Genomic DNA, 20,475 nt, shown 5'->3' with positions numbered 1-20,475 from the left:
TTATTTATTTGTCAGAGAGAGAGCAAGCGAGCACACACAAGCAGGGGGAGCAGCAAGCAGAGGGAGAAGCAGGCAGAGGGAGAAGCAAGCTCCCTGCCGAGGTTTGTTTCTGGAAATATCATCCAATAATGCATGAAGTTCAGCATGCGAGAATACTTTAATGAAATTTTATCATTACCACTGACCCCTAAGACTTCAAATCCAGGAGTTAAAGAGGAAATGCCTTTAACTTAGTTACTAATGGAGAAAAAGCGTATCTTAACTAATTTGATAGCAACTTCATGAGTTGCTGCTCTCCACTCTATACTTAAAAGTAACTATTTAGTATTATATTTTTTTGTTTTTTTTAAAGATTTTTTTTTTACTTGGCAGAGAGAGAGAGCACAAGCAGGGGGAGCAGCAGAAAGAGAAAAGCAGGCTCCCCGCTGAGCAGAGAGCCCTACGTGGGACTCTATCCCAGGACCCTGGGATCATGACCTGAGCCGAAGGCAGACGCTTAGCTGACTGAGCCACCCAGGTGCCCCATTAGTACTTTAAATGAGTGGTTTAATATGAGCACAAGAGCAATTTAGCAGTTGACAGTGGTGAAAAATGAATGATCCTGAACTACATTAAGCTTTAAAAACATAAATGATGTAATAAAATTACAATTTTTGAATAAAATTTGTTCATATATCTTAGAAGCTTACATTCTATAACGGTGTTCTTCCATGTAGGCCTTGGCCAAATACTAATTTCAAGACTAGACCATTGAGCATTTGGTCAGTATGTACACTATGAATGTGACTTAGCCATAAACCACAGTTAAGACAGGACGATCACCAGGTTGTTCATCCAGTATAGCCCCATCTCCAGGTCACCCATGTCGCAGGTTTGTGGACCTCATGCAAGAAGTTGACCAGAACCTATCCATCTCATTCTCGAAGTTAAGAGAAAATAGTAAAGTGAGGGTTAAGGTTAATTGGAAATAAGATATGGCCCTCTCTGGCTAGGTTCCTCACTTTAATTTGCTAATTTATCCTATTTTGTTATTTTTAGGTCAAAATGACAGACTGAAGACTTTTCTTGGAAGTGAGACATATTAGAGTTAGGCATGCTTGATCTGAAATGTTAGTGACAGTAATGTGTATGGAAAGTTCGATTCATATAAGCATCCCTACTTCAATATACTTAAAGCAGCTTTCCACTCTGAAAATAATACCAAGTAGGATCAATAAATACTAATTTTCCTTTCAACAGGACCAAATAACTAAACAATCATTTTTCATTAAAGATTAAAACATTTAAAATTTCAAACCAATCTTTTTCCTAAAAGACAAAGGTCACAGCAAATCTTTAGAAAAAGAGGCATATTGTCTATTTGAAAATTCAGGCCAATGCCATCAAATGAAATGGTGGTTTGTGCTCAAGTGGCCATAAAGAAGACATGAAGGACCGATGTGGAGTTACTACCTTAGGGATTACTCACTCATAAAAGTTTTTATGAATATCACAGCTGGTATCTTCCAAAGGCAAGTCATTGTAATAGAAGAGTTGGCATCATTACATAGATTATGATTCATTGCCTGAAAAAAATTTGAACTTGGTTTAGAAGGCCCGGTGATAGGTATATAATAGACTTTACCATCCTCAGATCAATGCCACAGCCGATCAGTGAATTCAGTTTCTTTACAGCCAACCTAACTTAGATTGGATTTCTGAACTTCCAATATATAAGCACAGAAGAAAGAAAGAAAAAAGAAGACAGGCAGACCAGAAAAGTAAAAGAGCTAGCCAGCCCAATGAGGCTCCTACAAACAGAAATGCTAATTGGTATACTTTCTTCTTCTCATACCTGTGAAGTTTGTTTTTGCCTTCTGGGCTTTCACCTTCACTGTTCTCTCTGCCCATTTCTAGCCCCCTCTCATCCTTCATGTACCAGCCCAACTGTTTCTCGTACAGAGGCCTTCCCTGACGCCTCAAGCCACTCTCTCCCTGACTCCCCAGCCCATCATCCCATATATTTCCCTCTATCAGAAGCTTGTTCCTTTACTGCCTACCATCATTAATGTGCAAACCGAACTGTAAAAGGGGACCTTCTCTATTTTGCTCACCATTATATCCAGGCATCTAGAAATATTTGCTGAATGAATGAATGGAAAGTGGTACAAAATTATTAGGAGAGTGCCAATGACTAACAGGAGGATCCAAAATGGGAAGTCATGGGAAGCATTTGTGCCAAGTTCCAGGATTACCTTGAAAAGAGAAGGGAAAATTAAGAGGTAACTTGAAAAAAAGAAAGAAAAAGGAATAAATAAGAGTCTAATGGAAAAAAAAGGAAGCCCCCATTTCAAATCTGAGGCACTGTTTTTACTTACCGGGGAAATACAAAGATAGGTAAGGGCATTTATTGCTAGTTTAAATGAAATTTATCTCATCCAGCCAGTATTTGCTAACCACATCAGATTCTCATTACTATCACCAGAGCACCATGTAAAGTATAACCCACAAAACTAAGCTCTGAATTTTTTTTGGACTCAACCTTCTCCTGCGTGTGATGAGGGGAAACTCTCGAAAGGCCTGATAGACAGGGAAGCCATTTTTAGATTCCTAAGTCAACATGACTATATATAAACTTTGTTCAAACCAAAAGCCCACTTTATGGCCCACCACACATGCATGGTACATCTACTTTGTGAATGAGTAACCTAAAGGAAAACCATCCTTGAGAGATTGATCAGTGCACCTACTCCCTGCATTCCTTTATGATAAACCTTGTGATTCCTGCCTATGTGCTAATCTATACTCTTTTGAGCTTTTACAGGATGTAAAAAGTATATAACCCTGCAAAAACTATTCATTCTCTGGAGCACTTTCTTGACCGTGAAGACTGTTTCCCCAGCAGCTGTCCTAACTTAGGCTCAAATGACTCTTCCTTACTTCTAGATTCTAAAAAGTTTGTTCATTTTGTGTTGATGTTCCCAGAAGCCTTTTTTTCCAGAATAAATGACCAGAGCCCTAGTCCTATTCTGCTGAACTTTGGAATTTTTTCCATCCTTTCTGGGTTAAGAAATGGACAACACTAGAAGAACAATCAGCTGATTAAAAGATGACTTAACAGCAAAGTTCACTCTAAGCTCCCAGAAGGTAGGTCAAGATCTTACCCATCTTTTTCATCCCAATCGTACAGAATATGCTCTCAAACTGACTGAATTAGAGAACATTCTGTGACCAGATTTCCTGCATTAGCACAATCTATAAAGGTAAGGATTACAGTAAATAAAGATGACTTAATGACAGCTTTCTCTTCACAAAGAATTATCTAAATTACATTTAAAATAATGTATGATATAGATCCTATTTCCTTTATATATTTTTTCCTTTATATTTTCAGTAACAAAAAGGCCACTTTACCTTTGTTCACAATCATTTTGTAAAATGGGAAAACTTTCCATAAAATGAAGGCTGGGGTGAAATGAATGAAAGAAACAATTTTATCAAGCACATTAAAATATAAATAGCTTTACAAATTAACTTTAGAGGGTGTAACTAAAAGACAAAGGTTAATACTAGTTATACTAATTTAGGAAGAAAGTGCTGAAGTTCTTTTTGGTCTTTATTCTTTCTTTCTCTTTAAAAAAATGATGTACACCAGGCTATTAGTATGAAAGGCAAAGAAAATCTTACAACTGTTTGCCTTCTGATTGGTAGATGTTTTTATTGACAACAGTTTTTAAAATGACATCTCTGAGGAATGAGGTTAAAAACTGCTATATACACAGTCTCCTACATATAGTATCTAACACACAGACAGCATCTCTCTGAATTAGCTTAATATATAATTTATTTTATACCTATTTAATAGAATAAAGGAATTACAATCTTGGCATAATTTCAATTGATTCTTAAGTTCATATATTTAAATTGGACATCTTTTCATTCTTTAACATACCCTTTTTATATGAAGCTATTCTTAACTTGGACTTGGAAATAAATGTCCTATGCTTCTAAAACTCAATTAAAATTCAGTTTTCAAAGTAGCTGTATCCTAACATTAATTACTATGCACTATTAATAGATTTTAATAGCCATATCACTACACTCAAGATTGTACAGGAGCTGTTTTCAACCCTAACTATACGCACTACAATTTTTTTTACATATGCCAATAAGTGTTCAATTAGTATCTTAAAATAAAAGCTTTTGAACACCACTTGAAAGTAACAAAAAGAATGAAAATGAGTAATTCATTAAAGAAATAAAAATAATTAACACAAAAAAGATATTTCACCTCCTAATAAACAAAGATACGCAAATTAAAACAAGATGTGTCTCCCCTTTTGAACAGGCAAAGATATGCACTGGCAGTAATAGAGGAAATTATATTCACACAATTGCAGGAGTAAAACTTATATAATCTTATTGGAACGAATCTAATATTATGTATCAAAGTTTAAAATGTGTACATGCTCCCACCAAGCAATCTTACTTGTGAGAAATTATCCTAAGGAGGTAATAGGCCAAATTCACCAAGACATAGATACAAGATATTTAAAATGAAAAATAAGAAATTGCCTAAATGTTCACCAAACGAAATTACTAAATTAGTCATGGCATATATGGAGACACTGAAAAAAAAAAAGTCGAAGACCTCTTTCTATTGCTGAGTGAAATAGCATAGTACAGACATGACATGACTGTACAGAAAACAATAAAAACAGTATGTTGTACTTTAAGTTTAGAATAAGAAACATTAAGACAAAAAAAAGGTTAAGACAAACAAAATGTTAGAAATAGTATTGTCAATTTACTTTTAATTCTCTAAGTTACCTTTGTTTTGTTTTTTTTTTCCATAGAAAGATTGTCTGTGAAGAATAATCAGACACTACACCAGTCAGTCAGTCAGTCAGTCAGTCAGTCAGTCAGTCAGTTTGGGGATATGGGAAAAAAACTCGGCAAGAAAAACTTCACATGACTATGAAGGAGCGATCTTTTCTTGGCCTGAACAGGGGTAAATAATGGCATATGGACATCCCTATGCTCTACCACATTTACCAATCTAAGTACACATATTCAAATGCCTACTTTACCTCTCAGGATATCATTACCAATAAGTTACTATCACTCTAGGATGCTAATATTTCAAGACAAACAACATTTAATCTTAATTTCAACTGTTCACTGAGTCATTAGGCTATTTCAAGTCTATAAAACCACTCCATTTAAAAATTCCTTCCCCTCTTTTTTAAAAGATTTACTTATTTTGAGAGAGAGAGAGAGAGAGAGAGAGCACATGCGAGTGAGGGGAGGGGCAAAGGTAGAGTGAGAGAATCTCAAGCAGACTCCCCGGTGAGCACAGAGCCTGATTTGGGGCTCAATCCCAGGACCTGGAGATCACGACCTGAGCCCAAATCAAGAGCCAGACACTTAACTAACTAAGCCACCCAGGCACCCCAGAAAATTCCTTCCCTTTTCAAAAATCCTCACTGAACTACTGAAAATTTCCAACAGATAGTGGTAACTATTCCTGCTTTAAGTATAGACTGGAAAATATCATATGCAAAATAGCAACACGATAATCTTGTGGCACCTCAATTTCATTCTACTCTTTGTATCTGAACAAAGAAGAACATTATATAACTGAGTTCATAGTGGCTTTCTTTTCTCTTAACATTTTACTAGTGTATACTTAAGAAGCTGTGAGCAAAAGCTCTATATGATATCCAGATACAAAGCTGTTGAGAAATAGTCTTTATAATGCCAATTAAAGAACAAAACATCTGGTTAGTTTTTAAACAAAATGAGCTATTCTGCCCTCCATGCCAACCACTAAGCAATAGGTCTTTCCCATTCATTACTGACTGATGCAGTTCTCAGCAACATTTTACTAGTTCCATAAACATTCATTTTATTCCCATTCTTTCAAATAACTCTGTCCATTTGGTCGCATATACAATTGCAAGCTGATGGCACAGGAGTTTCCTTTTAGTTCTTAACTCTTAAAAAAATGTTATGTAATTTTATTTTCCAATTTTATTTAAAAATTTTTTCCAGTGGAATGTTTTTCAAAATATTTAATCGAATTTTGTGACAGCTGACCTGGTATCAAATGCTACACTTAAACATTCCTATATTTTAAACTAAATTGAAACTAAAATATTCATATTATTGAATAAATTTCTGGAGATCCAAAATTAAGGAAATAATTCAAACTGTGATACAGTCTAGTGTTTATTTTATGTTATGGCAGGTACACTTGAATTTCAAAAATTTAAAACATATAAAAAGTGGTTAGGGACTAACATGTGTATCGACAGTTGATAAATGTCTAAGACTGTTTATTATACAGCAGGGTACAATGGTAGTGCTAATGCCGGCAGGGCACCATGGAAGTTGGTCTAAAAATTATCACCAGGCTTTATACAAGCAACAACATATGCTGCTGTTTTAGAATTTCCGGACATAGTCTGCTTCTAGTGCTAAGCAGTCCTTTAACATTTTTAATGTTATACAGTGTTACAGTGTTTAGTTTGGCAAATGTTTCAAAATAAAGTAGAAATGTATTCATAACATCACAGAAATGCACATCCAGTTTTGTTTTCAATAAGAACCATAGGTACAGATCAGAACTCTTCCCTATATGAAATAATTTACACACAGATGAATGCTATAATATCACTATCTAAAATAATCACTAAATACAATTCTTTTTCAGAAATAAACAAGCAAAAGTTTTTTTTATTTGCAAATATCAAAAACATAATGTATGTTTTTCAAACAATGATATTCTAAAATTATAGGAATAATTTTAGTGAATTCAGTGAATGTGAAACCTAAATCAACCAAGTATACTGTAGTAGAACCATATTAAATGAAACCAATGATCAGAAAATACAACCGTATGAAAGAAATTTATAATCCACAAAACTGTTTTTCAGGCCTTAAGGTAAAATAGTTCCACAGTTCACAGGTAAAACCAGAGCAACAAAAATGCGTGCTTGTCTTCAATAAGTAGATATTTTATGCAGAAGATGTAACACTTTGCTTGTAGACAGCATGGTATGCATTTCTCAGCAAGACATAAGGAAAACAAGATTCCAAAAGATCCATTGTCAGGAATGGGGATTCCTGCACAATCTGAAAAGTAGCAAAAATGCATCACAGAACTGAAGTTATTTTAATGGGAACATTTACAGCCAGTAAATCATAATTTCTATAGTGTCCTTATTAGAAATAATTAGAAAATTATTTTCCTTTTACTTTAAAACCTGAAATATAAATGTGCCAGTGTTTTGCTATCAAAATGTTTAAAATCACTTTTCAATTAAGTCTATTAATCAGAGGAACAGATTGAGCACTTTCATTTGCCCTCAACTGTATACTAGACATATAAGAGAATATAAACATATTTAAAATATGGTCCATACCATCAAGTTCCCAAGACTAAGCCAAAAAGCCAAATCAAACATAAGACCAACTGTAATTAAGTGGAAAGCTAGAGGAGTTCAAAAGGGATGAAAGATTAATGTGGGCCAGAGTAATCAGGAAAGTCTATCTAGAAAAAGATTTTAGCTATGGGGTACGCCGAATCATAGAACAGATACAGATCTCTGCAGGAAAAGGAAATTATTCCAAGTGAGAAGAGCCACAGTGTAGAAACAAGCATAGCTGGTTCAGATAGTGAAGAGAAAGAGCTGACTAGGCACTGAGAATCACAGGAAATTATATTAGATGGGTGGAAGAGAGAATGTAGAAAATTCAGAAAACTGGAAGAGTTGAAACGGACACACTTGGAAAATATAAGGCCTTAAATGCTTCCCACTGGTTGAAAAACTATTCATAAAATAGGTAATACTAATCTTTTATTCTGTTGTTTTCTGGTATGATTACCATATGGTAAAATACAAGTAATGTTAGTCTTTCCAGTGATATTTAGATAGTGTGTGGCTTGAGTGGACTGAACAGAAGGGATCAAAAAAGTACTTCAGCTCATATTATTATTTAATCACTAAATGCCAAGAAAAGACTATTAGGAATGACTGGAACTTTTTTCTTGTTAATAAAAAATAAAATGAGACTTACCATATCTAGCAGTAAATAAACAGATTCTCTATTTCTTGTTGTTGTTTTATCGGTCTCCTGGCCAATTTTCAGTAGACTGGAAGATGCAAGCTTAAAAGTATATAAACATTTTAAGAAAGTTTTAATGAAATGTTCACTCACGAGTTACTTATTTTCAGTATGTTTCACTTATAATATATTTCAATCATTCAGTGCCTATATATAAGATAATGGGCAAAATTCTAGGCAGTCCAAATACCAGCTTAGAAAAAAAGGTCATACTGCAGAGTTCTAGAAATGAGAGATTTCTAAGGGAAAAAAATGCTAACCAGCTCCTTGATTTTAATGCCTACCTTCACCTGGTCCTCCTTCCAGGGGAAAAAAAAGGGAGAATTTATTGTTTAGTTACCATTTTTACTTTCCTTATAAAACATCATGAGTTCTATTTGATTATACCTACCGCCAGAAATTCTTTAAGACGGTCTTCAATGCTTCCTTTGTGAATTGTAAACAAAGCTGCAGCAATCTGGTTAATGGCCTTGGCCAAGCAATGTATGTTGTTGCAGTGCCCTGAGAAAAGTGCAAGTAGGGTTTGTGGTTTCTGCATGACCCCAAAATTTCAAATACATAAACAGCAAGTCTTTAATCACTTCACAATCTACATAGTGACATTATTAAGAGTTGGGAGATTGCCTGCCTTGCTCTCCTTTCATTTTTATGAGGACTAGTGCTTTTAAAAACACTATAGCAAAAAAGCAACAAACGATGATGTCTCTATTAAACAGGCAAATTTTCAAAAAATCCCCAAGAGAAATCATACATAAATTTTATATTGTCTCTGAAACTTAAAAAAGATGTTCTTAGCTGCTTTACAAACATTTTGTCATTCAGTCTTTAGAGTTGGATACTCCTTCATCATTCCCTGCCACACACACTCAGGCACCCAAAAGCTCACACATACATGTTTCATGAATCAGGAAACTGGGGCTTTGAAAAAGAAAAATCAACTATTCAAGGTTGTAAAGCTAGTAAGTGACTAGTAGGTTAACCCACGTTCTATTATAAATGAACATTAATTACTTGAAAAGTATCTATATCAAAACTCATGACTTTTTCATTGCCAAAACAGTTTTAAACCATTACCTTCTATAGCAGGGCTATACTGAGACATCACGTTACTAGCCAATGTTGGCAAAGAAACTGCCACAAAGACCATAAGGAGACAGGCAATTTTATATTCTTCTTCTGGACTTATGTTTTCTAAGGGAGAAAAATCAAAATAAAACTAAGGTATTTCTTCAAGATTAGTTAAGAGTTATCAATCTAAACCAGAAAATGCAAATTTCAATTTTTGTATAAGGTGTATTACTGAGCTTCTACAGAACTAATCGCAACTTTGTTATAAGTGATATAGAATAGAAGGAACATACATTATTGGCTATTATCAACTACCCAAGCATTTTTTAAGGACCTCTAAAAAAACAGTAAGGCAAAAAAAAAATATTTTTAATTGTAAGATTATAAGGCAAAAAAAAATATGATTAGGTAAGTGGAATCCTAAAATTTCCTAACTGAAAACTGATAAATTATTATTTTATAAGAATATTCTGTGTACTACAGTTTAGAAAATTTAATATCTCATAAATTACTCTGTAAAATCATCCAAAAAAAACTTAATTTTTTTAAAAAAATGTGATTTGAAGTTTATTATTAGTATTTAAAAGATATAAATATGGAAAATGGACTAGATTTCCAACCTATCCATTTTAGAAGACAGAAGGAACCAGTCATAAATGAAAATAACTAGCACTGCCCTAAGTCTTTTAAGATAAAATCCTTTCTAAAATATTTATTATAATGTGTACTAAAATTACAGGTTACCTAAGGCACTTGAATCTGGTACCTGGGAAATTCCAGTTATTCTACTATTCACCCCACCACATATATGTAAGAATTGAACGTAAGAGCCAGAATGTTTTAAAATTTGGCTATGAAAAATATAGCTGTAGCTGGGCGCCTGGGTGGCTCAGTCGTTAAGCGTCTGCCTTTGGCTCAGGTTATGATCCCAGGGTCCTGGGATCGAGTCCCACACTGGGCTCCCTCCTCGAGGGGAAGCCTGCTTCTCCCTCTCCCACTCCCGCTGCTTGTGTTCCTGCTCTCGCTATCTCTGTCTCTGTGAAATAAATAAAATCTTAAAAAAAAAAAAAGAAAAGAAAAATATAGCTGTAGCCAAATGAGTAACAGTGGCAATTACCCATGTGAATATAATTAACATATTGTATGAATGATGAAACAAAAAGCAATGTTAAATAAAAAAAGAACTGATGAACCCAGCCAAACATGCTAGGTACAAGGGGATAGGGATGGTCATTTTAGTATCAGAAACAGGTAAAATGTTACTTTGTAGACAAATCTAGAAATATCTAGAGCATTCTGGGTTCTACATTTCAAAGAGCTGGTTTTAAAATCTTTTAAATGTTTAATACAACACAGTGATGCACTGACTCCACAGTAAATAGCTCTAGTCCAGTGAAAATAGGACACCCTTTTCTAGATACCAATTTTGCTACCTACTGGACCATCTCCATCAGTATACAAATTCTGTGACTCTCTCACCTGAAAAAAATCCTTCTCTTGATTTTATTCCTGCCTCTAGCTACTGTAATTTCATTTCTTTGTTCCCCTTTACAGTATAACTCTTTGATAGAGTTGTTTTATACTTATTATTTCCAATTCCTTTTCTCCTATTCTCTCGTAAGCCCTCTCTACTCAGCCTTTTGCTCCAAAAATTCCACTGCCCTGCTCTTAGCAGCATTACCCATTAATCTGCATACTTGATCAATCCCTCTCCATTTTGGCTGGAAACTCCTATTTCCTAGTTTTTCTTCTCCATCATCCATCCTTCTTTCTCAGTTTCTTTTTGGTAGTTCCTCCTCTTCTCCCTGAGTTCTTAAATTTGAAAGTGTCCTAAGGCTCAGACCTTGATCCTCTTTCTTCTGCATCTATGTTAACTAACCTTAGAAATTCCATCTAGTCTTATGGCTTAAATATTGTCTGTATGATGACTCCACTATAACATAAGTTCCAGACGACAGGGATTTTTGTCGTTTCTGCATTGTTATATTCCAACTACCAAAAAAAAAAAAAAAAAAAAAGCAAGTTGGACATTAAGCAGGCATTTGGATAATAAGTACCACACCTGTATCTGTGTTGCCCTGGTAATTTTAACTAAGACTAATACATATTTACTAATGTATTTTACCTGATTTTTGTGAGGAGAGAGCTACCACCAAGGCAGGATCAATCTCACAAGGTAATCCAGCAGCTGATGATAACTCATACACATTCATTGCAACCTGATGGAATATTTAAGAATTACAGAGTAAGAAATATTTTAGCAAATTTCTAAGAAATCTCACTTTAGTAAGAAAGACATACTTTTTAAATTAGAATCTACCTATAAGAACACTACAGAATTTCAAAACTTGGCTGAAACAGGAACTATAGCACAACTATCCTACAATGAAAAATTGAGTTATTACTTCACAATGTGCTGCTTATTAGAACTTCTTATTGTTAGGCCAAAAAAAATTTGTATACTCTCTGCGGCAAATGCCAGTAAAATCATGCTAACATTACTTTCCTTGGAAGCATGGATGTAAAATATCAAGCCAAAAGAGATGAATAAATGAACAAAAGTAAATCAAAATCGCTGAACTTATGTTTACATTCATATTTATTTAATAAAAAATTGTGGTGGTTCAATGACTCATCATATCATAGCTATAAATATGGTAAATTACTTATCATAATAGATTTTTTTTTTTAAAGCTCTGTGCTCAACATGGGCCTTGAACTCACAACCCAGAGATCAAGAGTCACATGCCCTACTGACTGAGCCATCCAGGTGCCCCATAATAGATTTTTAAGGAGTACAGATTTAAAGCCTGATAAAGGAATTTCTAATGACTAAAATAATTCTTTTGGGCATTACATATGGATTTCAAGTATTTATGATATTCTGACTGCTCTACACCTCAGTTAAAAACCACCTACATAGCTGGTTACTTTTGATATTGCTACCAAAAAAAAAACCTCAGTATAAAATATGAAGTAAAACTGTGTATCTAAAAATAAATGGAAATCGTCATGGATTAAGCTCTAGAAAAACATTTTTTAGGGGGTCACCTGGGTGGCTCAGTCGGTTAAGTGTCAAACTCTTGATTTAGGCTCAGGTCATGATCTCAGGGTTGTGAGATCAAGCCCCACAGTTAGCAGCAAGTCTGCTTGTGATTCTCTCTCTCTCCCTTTGCTCCTCCCCCTGCTCATGCACATACTCTTTCACATAAATCAATCTTTAAAAAAAAAAAAGGAAAAACATTTTTTTTGTGATCCATTACTCCACACACAAAAATGAACTCAAAATGGATCATAAACCTAAGAGTTAAAATTATAAAATTATTAGAAGAATATGCAGGTATAAATCTTTATGACTTGGGTAAGGCAACAGTTTCTTAGATAGGGCATCAAAAGAAGCGGCAACCAAAGAAAAAAATAGACATACTGGACTTCATCAAAACTAAAAATTTTTGTGCCACAGAGGACATTATTACGAAAATGAAAAAACCACCCACAGAACAAGAGCGATTTCCAAATTATCTATCTGTTAATGGACTTGTATCCAGAATATATAATGAACTCTTACAACTCAAAATTAAAAAGGCAAACAATCCAAATGAGCAAAGGATATGAATAGATATTTTTCCAAAGAAGATACACAAATAGTCAATAAGCACATGAAAACGTATTCAACATTCATCACTTCAGAAAAATGTGTAACATAACAATGAGATACCATTTCATACACACTAGCATGGCTATAATTAAGAAGACAGGAACAAATATTGACAGGATATGGAGAAACTGAAACCTTCATACATTGCTGCTGGGAATGCAAAATGGTACAACTACTTCGAAAACAATTTGGCAGTTTCTCAAAAGGATAAACATAGAGTTTCCATATGACCCAGCAATTTGACTCCTGGCATATATCAAAGAGAAAGGAAAGCGTATGTCCACACCAAAACTGTATAGGGATATCCGTGGTACCATTATTTATAACAGCCAAAAAAAGAAAACCTATATGTCCATCAACTGATGAAAGGATAAATAAAATGTGGTATATCCATATAATGGAATACTAATCAGCAATAAAAAATGAAGTACTGATACATGCTACAACAGGAATAAACCTTGAAAACATTATGCTAAGTAAAAGAAGCTAGTACCAAAAGCCTACATATTGTATGATTCATATTAAGTGTCAAGAATAGGCAAACTTGGGGCGCTTGGATGGCTCACTGTGTTGAGCACCTGACTCTTGGTTTCAGCTCAGGTCATGATCTCCTGGGTTGTAGGACTGAGTTCCATGCAGGGCTCTGCGCTCAGCAGAGAGTCTGCTTGAGGATTCTCTCCCTCTGCCCCTCCCCCTACACGTGCATGCATGCATGCCTTCTCTCTCCAAAATAAATAAATAAATAGATAGATCTTAAAAAAAAAAAAAGAATGGGTAAACTTACAGAGACAGAAGCTAGCTTAGTGGTTGCCTAGGGCTGGAGACTGGGAAGAATTCTGGAATAACTGCTAATGGGCATAAGGCTTCCTATTAGGATGATGACAATGTTCTAAAATTGGCTGTGGTGATAGCTGCATGACTCTGTGACTATACTTAGATCCACTGAACTGTATACTTTGAGTAAATTTTAAGATAACTGAATTATATCTCAATAAAGCTATTAAAATATATATATTTGGGGGCGCCTGGGTGGCTCAGTCGGTTAAGCGTCTGCCTTTGGCGCAGGTCATGGTCCCAGGGTCCTGGGATCGAGCCCCACATCGGGCTCCCTGCTCAGCGGGAAGCCTGCGTCTCCCTCTCCCACTCCCCCTGCTTGTGTTCCCTCTCTGTGTCTCTCTCTGTCAAATAAATAAATAAAATCTTAAAAAAATAAAAAATATATATATTTGGAGAACTGGTGGTTGCCAGAGGGGAGGGGGACTGGGCAAACAGGTGAAGGGAATTAAGAGGTACAAACTTCCAGATATAAGTCACATCAATGAAAAGTACAGCACAGGGTAACAGTCAACAATGTTTTATGCAGTATGTCGCTGTATGTAGTACAACATTGTAGTAACTTTGGTGACAAATGGCAGCTACACTTATCACGGTAAGCATTTCATAATGTGTATAAATGTTGAATCATTATGTGTATACCTGAAACTAGTATAATACTGTATGACAACTATACTTCAATTAAAAATTAATTTTAAAAATATATATTTCAGTTTTCAAAATAAATATTAAGTTCTGGGGCGCCTGGGTGGCTCAGTCATTAAGCATCTGCCTTCGGCTCAGGTCATGATCCCAGGGTCCTGGGATCGAGCCCCGCATCAGGCTCCCTGCTCTGTGGGCAGTCTGCTTCTCCCTCTCTCATTCCCCCTGCTTGAGTTCCCTCTCGCTGTCTCTCTCTCTCTCTCTAATAAATAAATAAATAAAATCTTAAAAAAAATATTAAGTTCTGTTGAAAGTTTGCTAAAAACTAAACATAATTATGTCAGGTGCTGAGAGAACTGGATGGTTGCTGAGAATATTCTCATAATCCACACACCATTGTGTTTTCAATGAATGATTCTTCTTTAACGTTTTCTTAACTTTTTTTCCACAGTGTTTCCATTTAACAATTTTACGCTAATCACACATGGTTTTCAATCATAAAATCATAGGACAATCATTAATCTCAAATGTTTACACTATGCAAAGCACTGTGGGAGATACAAAAATAAAACAAGGTCTTCAAAATGTTTACAATCTAGTATAAATTTAAGAGAAAAAACACAATTATAATACAAGGCAGAACATATTTAACTCCGCAATGGATAAACAAAAAGTTTTCGGATAAGAAGAAAAAAATCCTTTATTGCCTAGGGATCAAGGAATGTTTCTTAGAATACAGCAATTAAATCAGACCTTAAAAGATAAGCAGGACTTCAAAAGGCAGAAAACAGAAAAGTGCAAGATTTTCAGGTAGAATAAATTAGACAGATGTGAGAATGTACACGGGAAGAGCTAGTTACCTCATGGGATACATATGAAGAGAAGGGTAGAGGAAGAAAGGGAAGAGCATGCGAGAAGGATGGAACAAGCCATGGAAGATAAGCCTCAGAAAGTGAGTAGCATCAATCTGAGAAAAAAACTTGAGTGTCATACAAGAGTTTAGACATAACTTTTTTCAGACAGTGCGTTTCAAAACATGTGAAATAGAAAATAATCTTTCCAAGACACATGAAAGCTTAGAAAACATACATATGCGGTCACTTAGTGGATGTGTAACCACTGGTTAATTATTGCTGGGGTTAGATAAGTGAGTTGGATTTCATGATGAAAAATTTTCAAAAGAAAAATTGTAAACTCACATATGGCTACTAATACTCTATCTTATATTTCTAAAAACAGGGTATTAAATTTTTTTAAAATTATACCCTATAATTGACATCCTCTTACAAGACTTTTTAACATCAATTTAAAAAAACTGATTGAGGGGCGCCTGTGTGGCTCAGTCGTTAAGCGTCTGCCTTCAGCTCAGGTCATGATCCCAGGGTCCTGTGATCAAGCCCCGCATCGGGCTCCCTGCTCCGCGGGAGGCCTGCTTCTCCCTCTCCCACTCCCCCTGCTTGTGTTCCCACTCTCATTGTGTCTCTCTCTGTCAAATAAATAAATAAAATCTAAAAAAATAATAAAAATTTAAAAACTGACTGAATTTTACTACAACTCTTATTTCACTGGCTTGTCTTTCTAATTCTGCTTATGACCAGGTATGGACAGCTATCAGTGTAAGAAAAGATCAATACCAACCCATTTTACATTGCTATGGGTGATTAAGGAAGATTAACTTTCAAAATGCCTATGTAGCATTTTGGTGCTGAGCTCTCAAAGATGTATTTTCAAAGGTAAACATGCTAACAGATCACTCTAAAATAAAAACTTTACAGTAGTTTAGAATTTATTAAATTTTATTTCATATGTAACTCAAATATTTCATTTTAGAAACTGTAAAATCCAAATAGAAGCTTTATTACCTTCATATCAGTTTCCCTTGGAATATGATCCTTGAAATCTTCAATTGAACTTACAAGAAAAGGAATGTGGTAAGATAGGACCTAGGCAGGGCAACAAATAAAAATGCAGAGTTATTTTTAAATGGTGAGCCCCAAATTTAAATATTACCATTCAATTACTTCTAGTTTTCATAAAAATTATTTTACCTTTTCTATTTTCACATGATTTTCTAAAGTACTAAGAACAGTACTTAGAATGCCAAACTGAACATAGCCAAAATGGAAAATGCTTCAATGAAGAGAAAGTTGAAAAAGTAGTACAATATCCAGGCAAGCTATATCCCCACCCCAATTTCAATGCCAAAATAAAAAATAAGTTTAAATAGCTCTAATTTCTATATATTTGATTTTATGTAACAATGAAAACTGGAATTTTAAGTAACTTTTAATTTCTGGGAAATTAAAAGGGATTACTTAACTATAGGATATGTACTTAAAATGGTTTCTTACATCTCTAAGTGCTTCTTGTGCCAATGATCGGAAGGATAAAATTACACCAATTATTGTCATCCTCTTCAAGACACTGTCAACAGCTAAATTGGAAGGAAAGAGAGAAGAGTCTGAATTCAATTCTTTCTTAACTTTGTGAAGAAAACTCTTAGTCATAAAATTCCCATGATAAAAGATACAACAGCAATTTGATTACAACAAAGGATTAAAGATGGAAAGGTACTGAAAGCTGATATTAAAAGTAAGGAAATTAGTTTACTTCATATGGAGTAGACACTATTCTTTAAAATGGTTTAGATGGTTCACCAGAATCTTGAAATAATCACATAAAAGTAGCCACCTGTATAATCCTCTCAGAAATGGCAGAAGTTAGGAGGAAGGAGAGAAAGACTAGGGGAGAAAGAGGAGTTGTCAGAGTGGACAGGAGTTAAATCCTCAAATGGTCCCAGAACTTGGAGATGCTAAACTCTTAAACTGTTGAGGTCTGGAGAGTCAAGAAACAAAAAAATGACTATTGAGATCACAAGCAGTTTTGGCAAGACCAGGTTGCTGAAGACTATAAATGGATTTGATCATTTACATTTTAGTTAGAAAGCATTATTCTGAAAACTATTACTATATATTCAATATTAAAACTTAATTAACAAAATCAAGGGACATTAGAATTGGAAGGATCAATACCTTCATATTTTAAAAAGCCAACAAACATTTGTTGAATTACTCCTGATATACAAGGCATAGTACTGTGTAAATAAGGAAACAAATATAAACAGAATAATAATCTAGACCATAACTAACACTCTAAATGGACTGTCAAGAAAACTAAGAAAATATGATCCTATTTATGTGAGACAAAAAGACACACAACTGACCCATGAACAACACATTTGAATCGTGCAGGTCCACTTACACATGGATTTTTTTTTTTTTGGTAAATACAGTAAATATATTTCCTCTTCCTTGTAATTTTCTTAGTATTTTTTCTTTTGCTTACTTTATTATAAGAATACAGTATATAATACATATAACATACAAAATATGTTAACTATTTTATCAGCAAGGCTTCAGGTGAACAGTAAGCTACTAGCAGTTAAGTTTTTGGGGAGTCAAAAATTACATGTCGACCTTTTGGCTCCCTGAGCAGCGCCATGGCGGTCAGCAAAAACAAGCGCCTTATGAAAGGCGGCAAAAAGGGAGCCAAGAAGAAAGTGGTTGATCCATTTTCTAAGAAAGATTGGCATGATGTGAAAGCACCAGCTATGTTCAATATAAGAAATATTGGAAAAACATTAGTCACAAGAACTCAAGGAACCAAAATCGCATCTGATGGCCTCAAGGGTCGTGTTTTTGAAGTGAGCCTTGATGATTTGCAGAACGATGAAGTTGCGTTTAGAAAATTCAAGTTAATTACTGAGGATGTTCAGGGCAAAAACTGCCTGACTAATTTCCATGGCATGGATCTTACCCGTGACAAAATGTGCTCCATGGTCAAAAAATGGCAGACCATGACTGAAGCTCATGTTGATGTCAAGACTACCGATGGTTATTTGCTTCGTCTATTTTGTGTTGGTTTTACTAAAAAACGCAATAATCAGATTCGGAAGACCTCTTATGCTCAGCTCCAACAGGTCCGTCAAATTCGGAAAAAGATGATGGAAATCATGACCCGAGAGGTGCAAACAAATGACTTGAAAGAAGTGGTCAATAAATTGATTCCAGACAGCATCGGAAAAGATATAGAAAAGGCCTGTCAGTCTATTTATCCACTCCATGATGTGTTCGTTAGAAAAGTAAAAATGCTGAAGAAGCCCAAGTTTGAATTGGGAAAGCTCATGGAGCTTCATGGTGAAGGTAGTAGTTCTGGAAAAGCTACTGGGGATGAGACCGGTGCTAAAGTTGAACGAGCTGATGGATATGAGCCACCAGTCCAAGAATCTGTTTAAAAGTCAGACATTTAATGGTGACAAATAAAAAATCATATTTGTGATGTTTAAAAAAAAAAAAAAATTACATGTCGATTTTTGACTGCACAGGGAGTCAGCGCCCCTAAACCCCACGTTGTTCAAGAGTCAACAGTGTATATATATATATATATATATATATATATACACACACATATATATACATATATTTGTACATATATAGCAAATATCTAGAAAGATGTATAGAAAACCATTAACCATAGTTACCTTTCAGGAGTAGGAATGGAGAGTTGTTTTGACTTTCTACCTCCTATGTGGTTTGCTTAAACTTTGACCATGGCATCTTTTATTAAAACATACTAACAGCCATAATATAAGCCAAAATGTGATGAGACTTAAAACAGTAGTGTTAACAAAATGAGGTAAGGCATTATGTTATATGTTATACCTTCCACATGAGCAGGAACCAGTCTAATCAACGAATCTTTCTCTAGCACTCGGTAGAGTGCCTGAGACCCAGAAGACTAGAAGATGTTCAATGAAATGGTTATTCAAGAAATGAGACTATGTTATCATCCAGAAAAGGAGAGAAGAAAGAAGGGTGAAAGGAAATATTTCTCTGGGAAAATGTCATCCAAGTTGGTCATAAAAGAGAAGACAAAAAGCATCCCAGGCCAGGGAACAAAACAAAAGGAAATCTAGAAAAAGCAATGACAGAGAATAAGATGAATAATCAGAAAATAAGTAGCGTGATATAATCATATATTTCCCAAGGGATGATATCCAGAATTTAATCAAATAATTCTGCCAAAAGTATATCCTATAACCTTCTCTTGAATATATATAACAGTAACAACACATTAAAAGTTCTGAGGAACTTCATGGTAAGAAATATTGTTTAACTTATCATTAATGGATTATTTGCCATACCATTTTAAGTACTGGCACCTCCTCTAATTCCCCATAATTTCCATTAACATCCTGCTATGGGCTGAATGTTTATGTCCTTATAAAATTCATGTATTAAAAACTTAAGCCCCAAAAGCTGATGGTATTAGGAGGTGGGGCCTTTGAAAGGTGTTCAAGCCATGAGGGTGAAGTCTCATGAATTTGATTACTGCCTTATAGAGGCTTCAGAGAGAACCCGATCCCTTTCAGTCATGTAAAAGTACAATGACAAGTCTGTGACCCTGAAGAGGGCCCTCACCCAACCATGCCAGCACCATGATCTTGAACTTCTAGCCTCTAGACCGATGAGAAATAAATTTCTGTTGTTTATATACTACCCAATCTGTGATATTTTGTTGTAGCAGCCCAAACAGACGAAGGCACATCCCAAGGAACTAACACTAGAGCAGAGCTATGTGGATCTCAGGCCAGGCAAGCAAAAAGTTGTGAAGGAAAAGAAGGGAAACAATGGCTGGATATGAGGTTATCCAAATAATGGCTTTTGAATGCATGCTAAGGAGTTTTTAGACTATCCTATAAGCAAGGAGGAGGTAGTTCAGGGTTTTTTAAATATAAAGAGTGATATGAAAAGAAATCTTTAGAAATATAACTCTGAATGTGGGAGATAGGTTAGAAAGTGAAGACTGAACACATTAGGAAGCCAAGATTGTAGTTCACAAAATAATGACAAAGCCTTAAATGTGAACCATGGGAATAAAAGGAATAGATTTAGGCATCACATTTAAGAGGTGGGATTTGCAGGAGGGGTTACAAGCTCAATATCTATAGCAGGTAACATAAAGTAGTGAAGTAGACTAAGTGAAAGACAGAATAGTGAGGGGAAAAACCGGAGAAAAACATTTCTAAAAGAGGCAACTGCTACTAAGCTCCAGCCAATCACTGCCATGTGGCAAAATACTGCCCAGGATTTGGGGGGAAAGAC

The 20,475-nt window shown here is 35.0% G+C and overlaps 2 protein-coding genes across 3 annotated transcripts in view; one reads left to right on the top strand and one right to left on the bottom strand.

Moving 5' to 3' along the window:
* Positions 1 to 6,202: 6,202 nt before the first annotated feature.
* Positions 6,203 to 20,475, bottom strand: part of NCKAP1 (NCK associated protein 1) — a 105,555-nt gene continuing 91,282 nt past the window's right edge. Inside the window, exons 24-30 of one of the 2 annotated variants that reach the window (XM_035007588.1) lie at positions 16,663 to 16,745; positions 16,174 to 16,254; positions 11,303 to 11,396; positions 9,184 to 9,300; positions 8,501 to 8,610; positions 8,062 to 8,151; positions 6,203 to 7,116 (exon numbers count right to left, since the gene is read on the bottom strand). In XM_035007588.1, the coding sequence (XP_034863479.1) occupies positions 7,000 to 7,116; positions 8,062 to 8,151; positions 8,501 to 8,610; positions 9,184 to 9,300; positions 11,303 to 11,396; positions 16,174 to 16,254; positions 16,663 to 16,745 (692 nt within the window). In that variant the 3' untranslated portion in view covers positions 6,203 to 6,999. The remainder of the gene's footprint in view (positions 7,117 to 8,061; positions 8,152 to 8,500; positions 8,611 to 9,183; positions 9,301 to 11,302; positions 11,397 to 16,173; positions 16,255 to 16,662; positions 16,746 to 20,475) is intronic. The other variant, XM_035007587.1, reaches the window with a different exon arrangement.
* Positions 17,794 to 18,669, top strand: LOC118012249 (40S ribosomal protein S3a-like). The gene has a single exon (XM_035007589.1). It carries the CDS (start codon positions 17,811 to 17,813, stop codon positions 18,603 to 18,605), a length of 795 nt encoding a protein of 264 aa, XP_034863480.1. The 5' UTR covers positions 17,794 to 17,810; the 3' UTR covers positions 18,606 to 18,669.

This window comes from Mirounga leonina, unplaced genomic scaffold (assembly GCF_011800145.1).
Source record: "Mirounga leonina isolate KUSES-001 unplaced genomic scaffold, KU_Mleo_1.0 Mir_151, whole genome shotgun sequence".
NCBI classification, from domain to species: domain Eukaryota; kingdom Metazoa; phylum Chordata; class Mammalia; order Carnivora; family Phocidae; genus Mirounga; species Mirounga leonina.
This window is presented reverse-complemented; position numbering and strand designations above follow the sequence as displayed.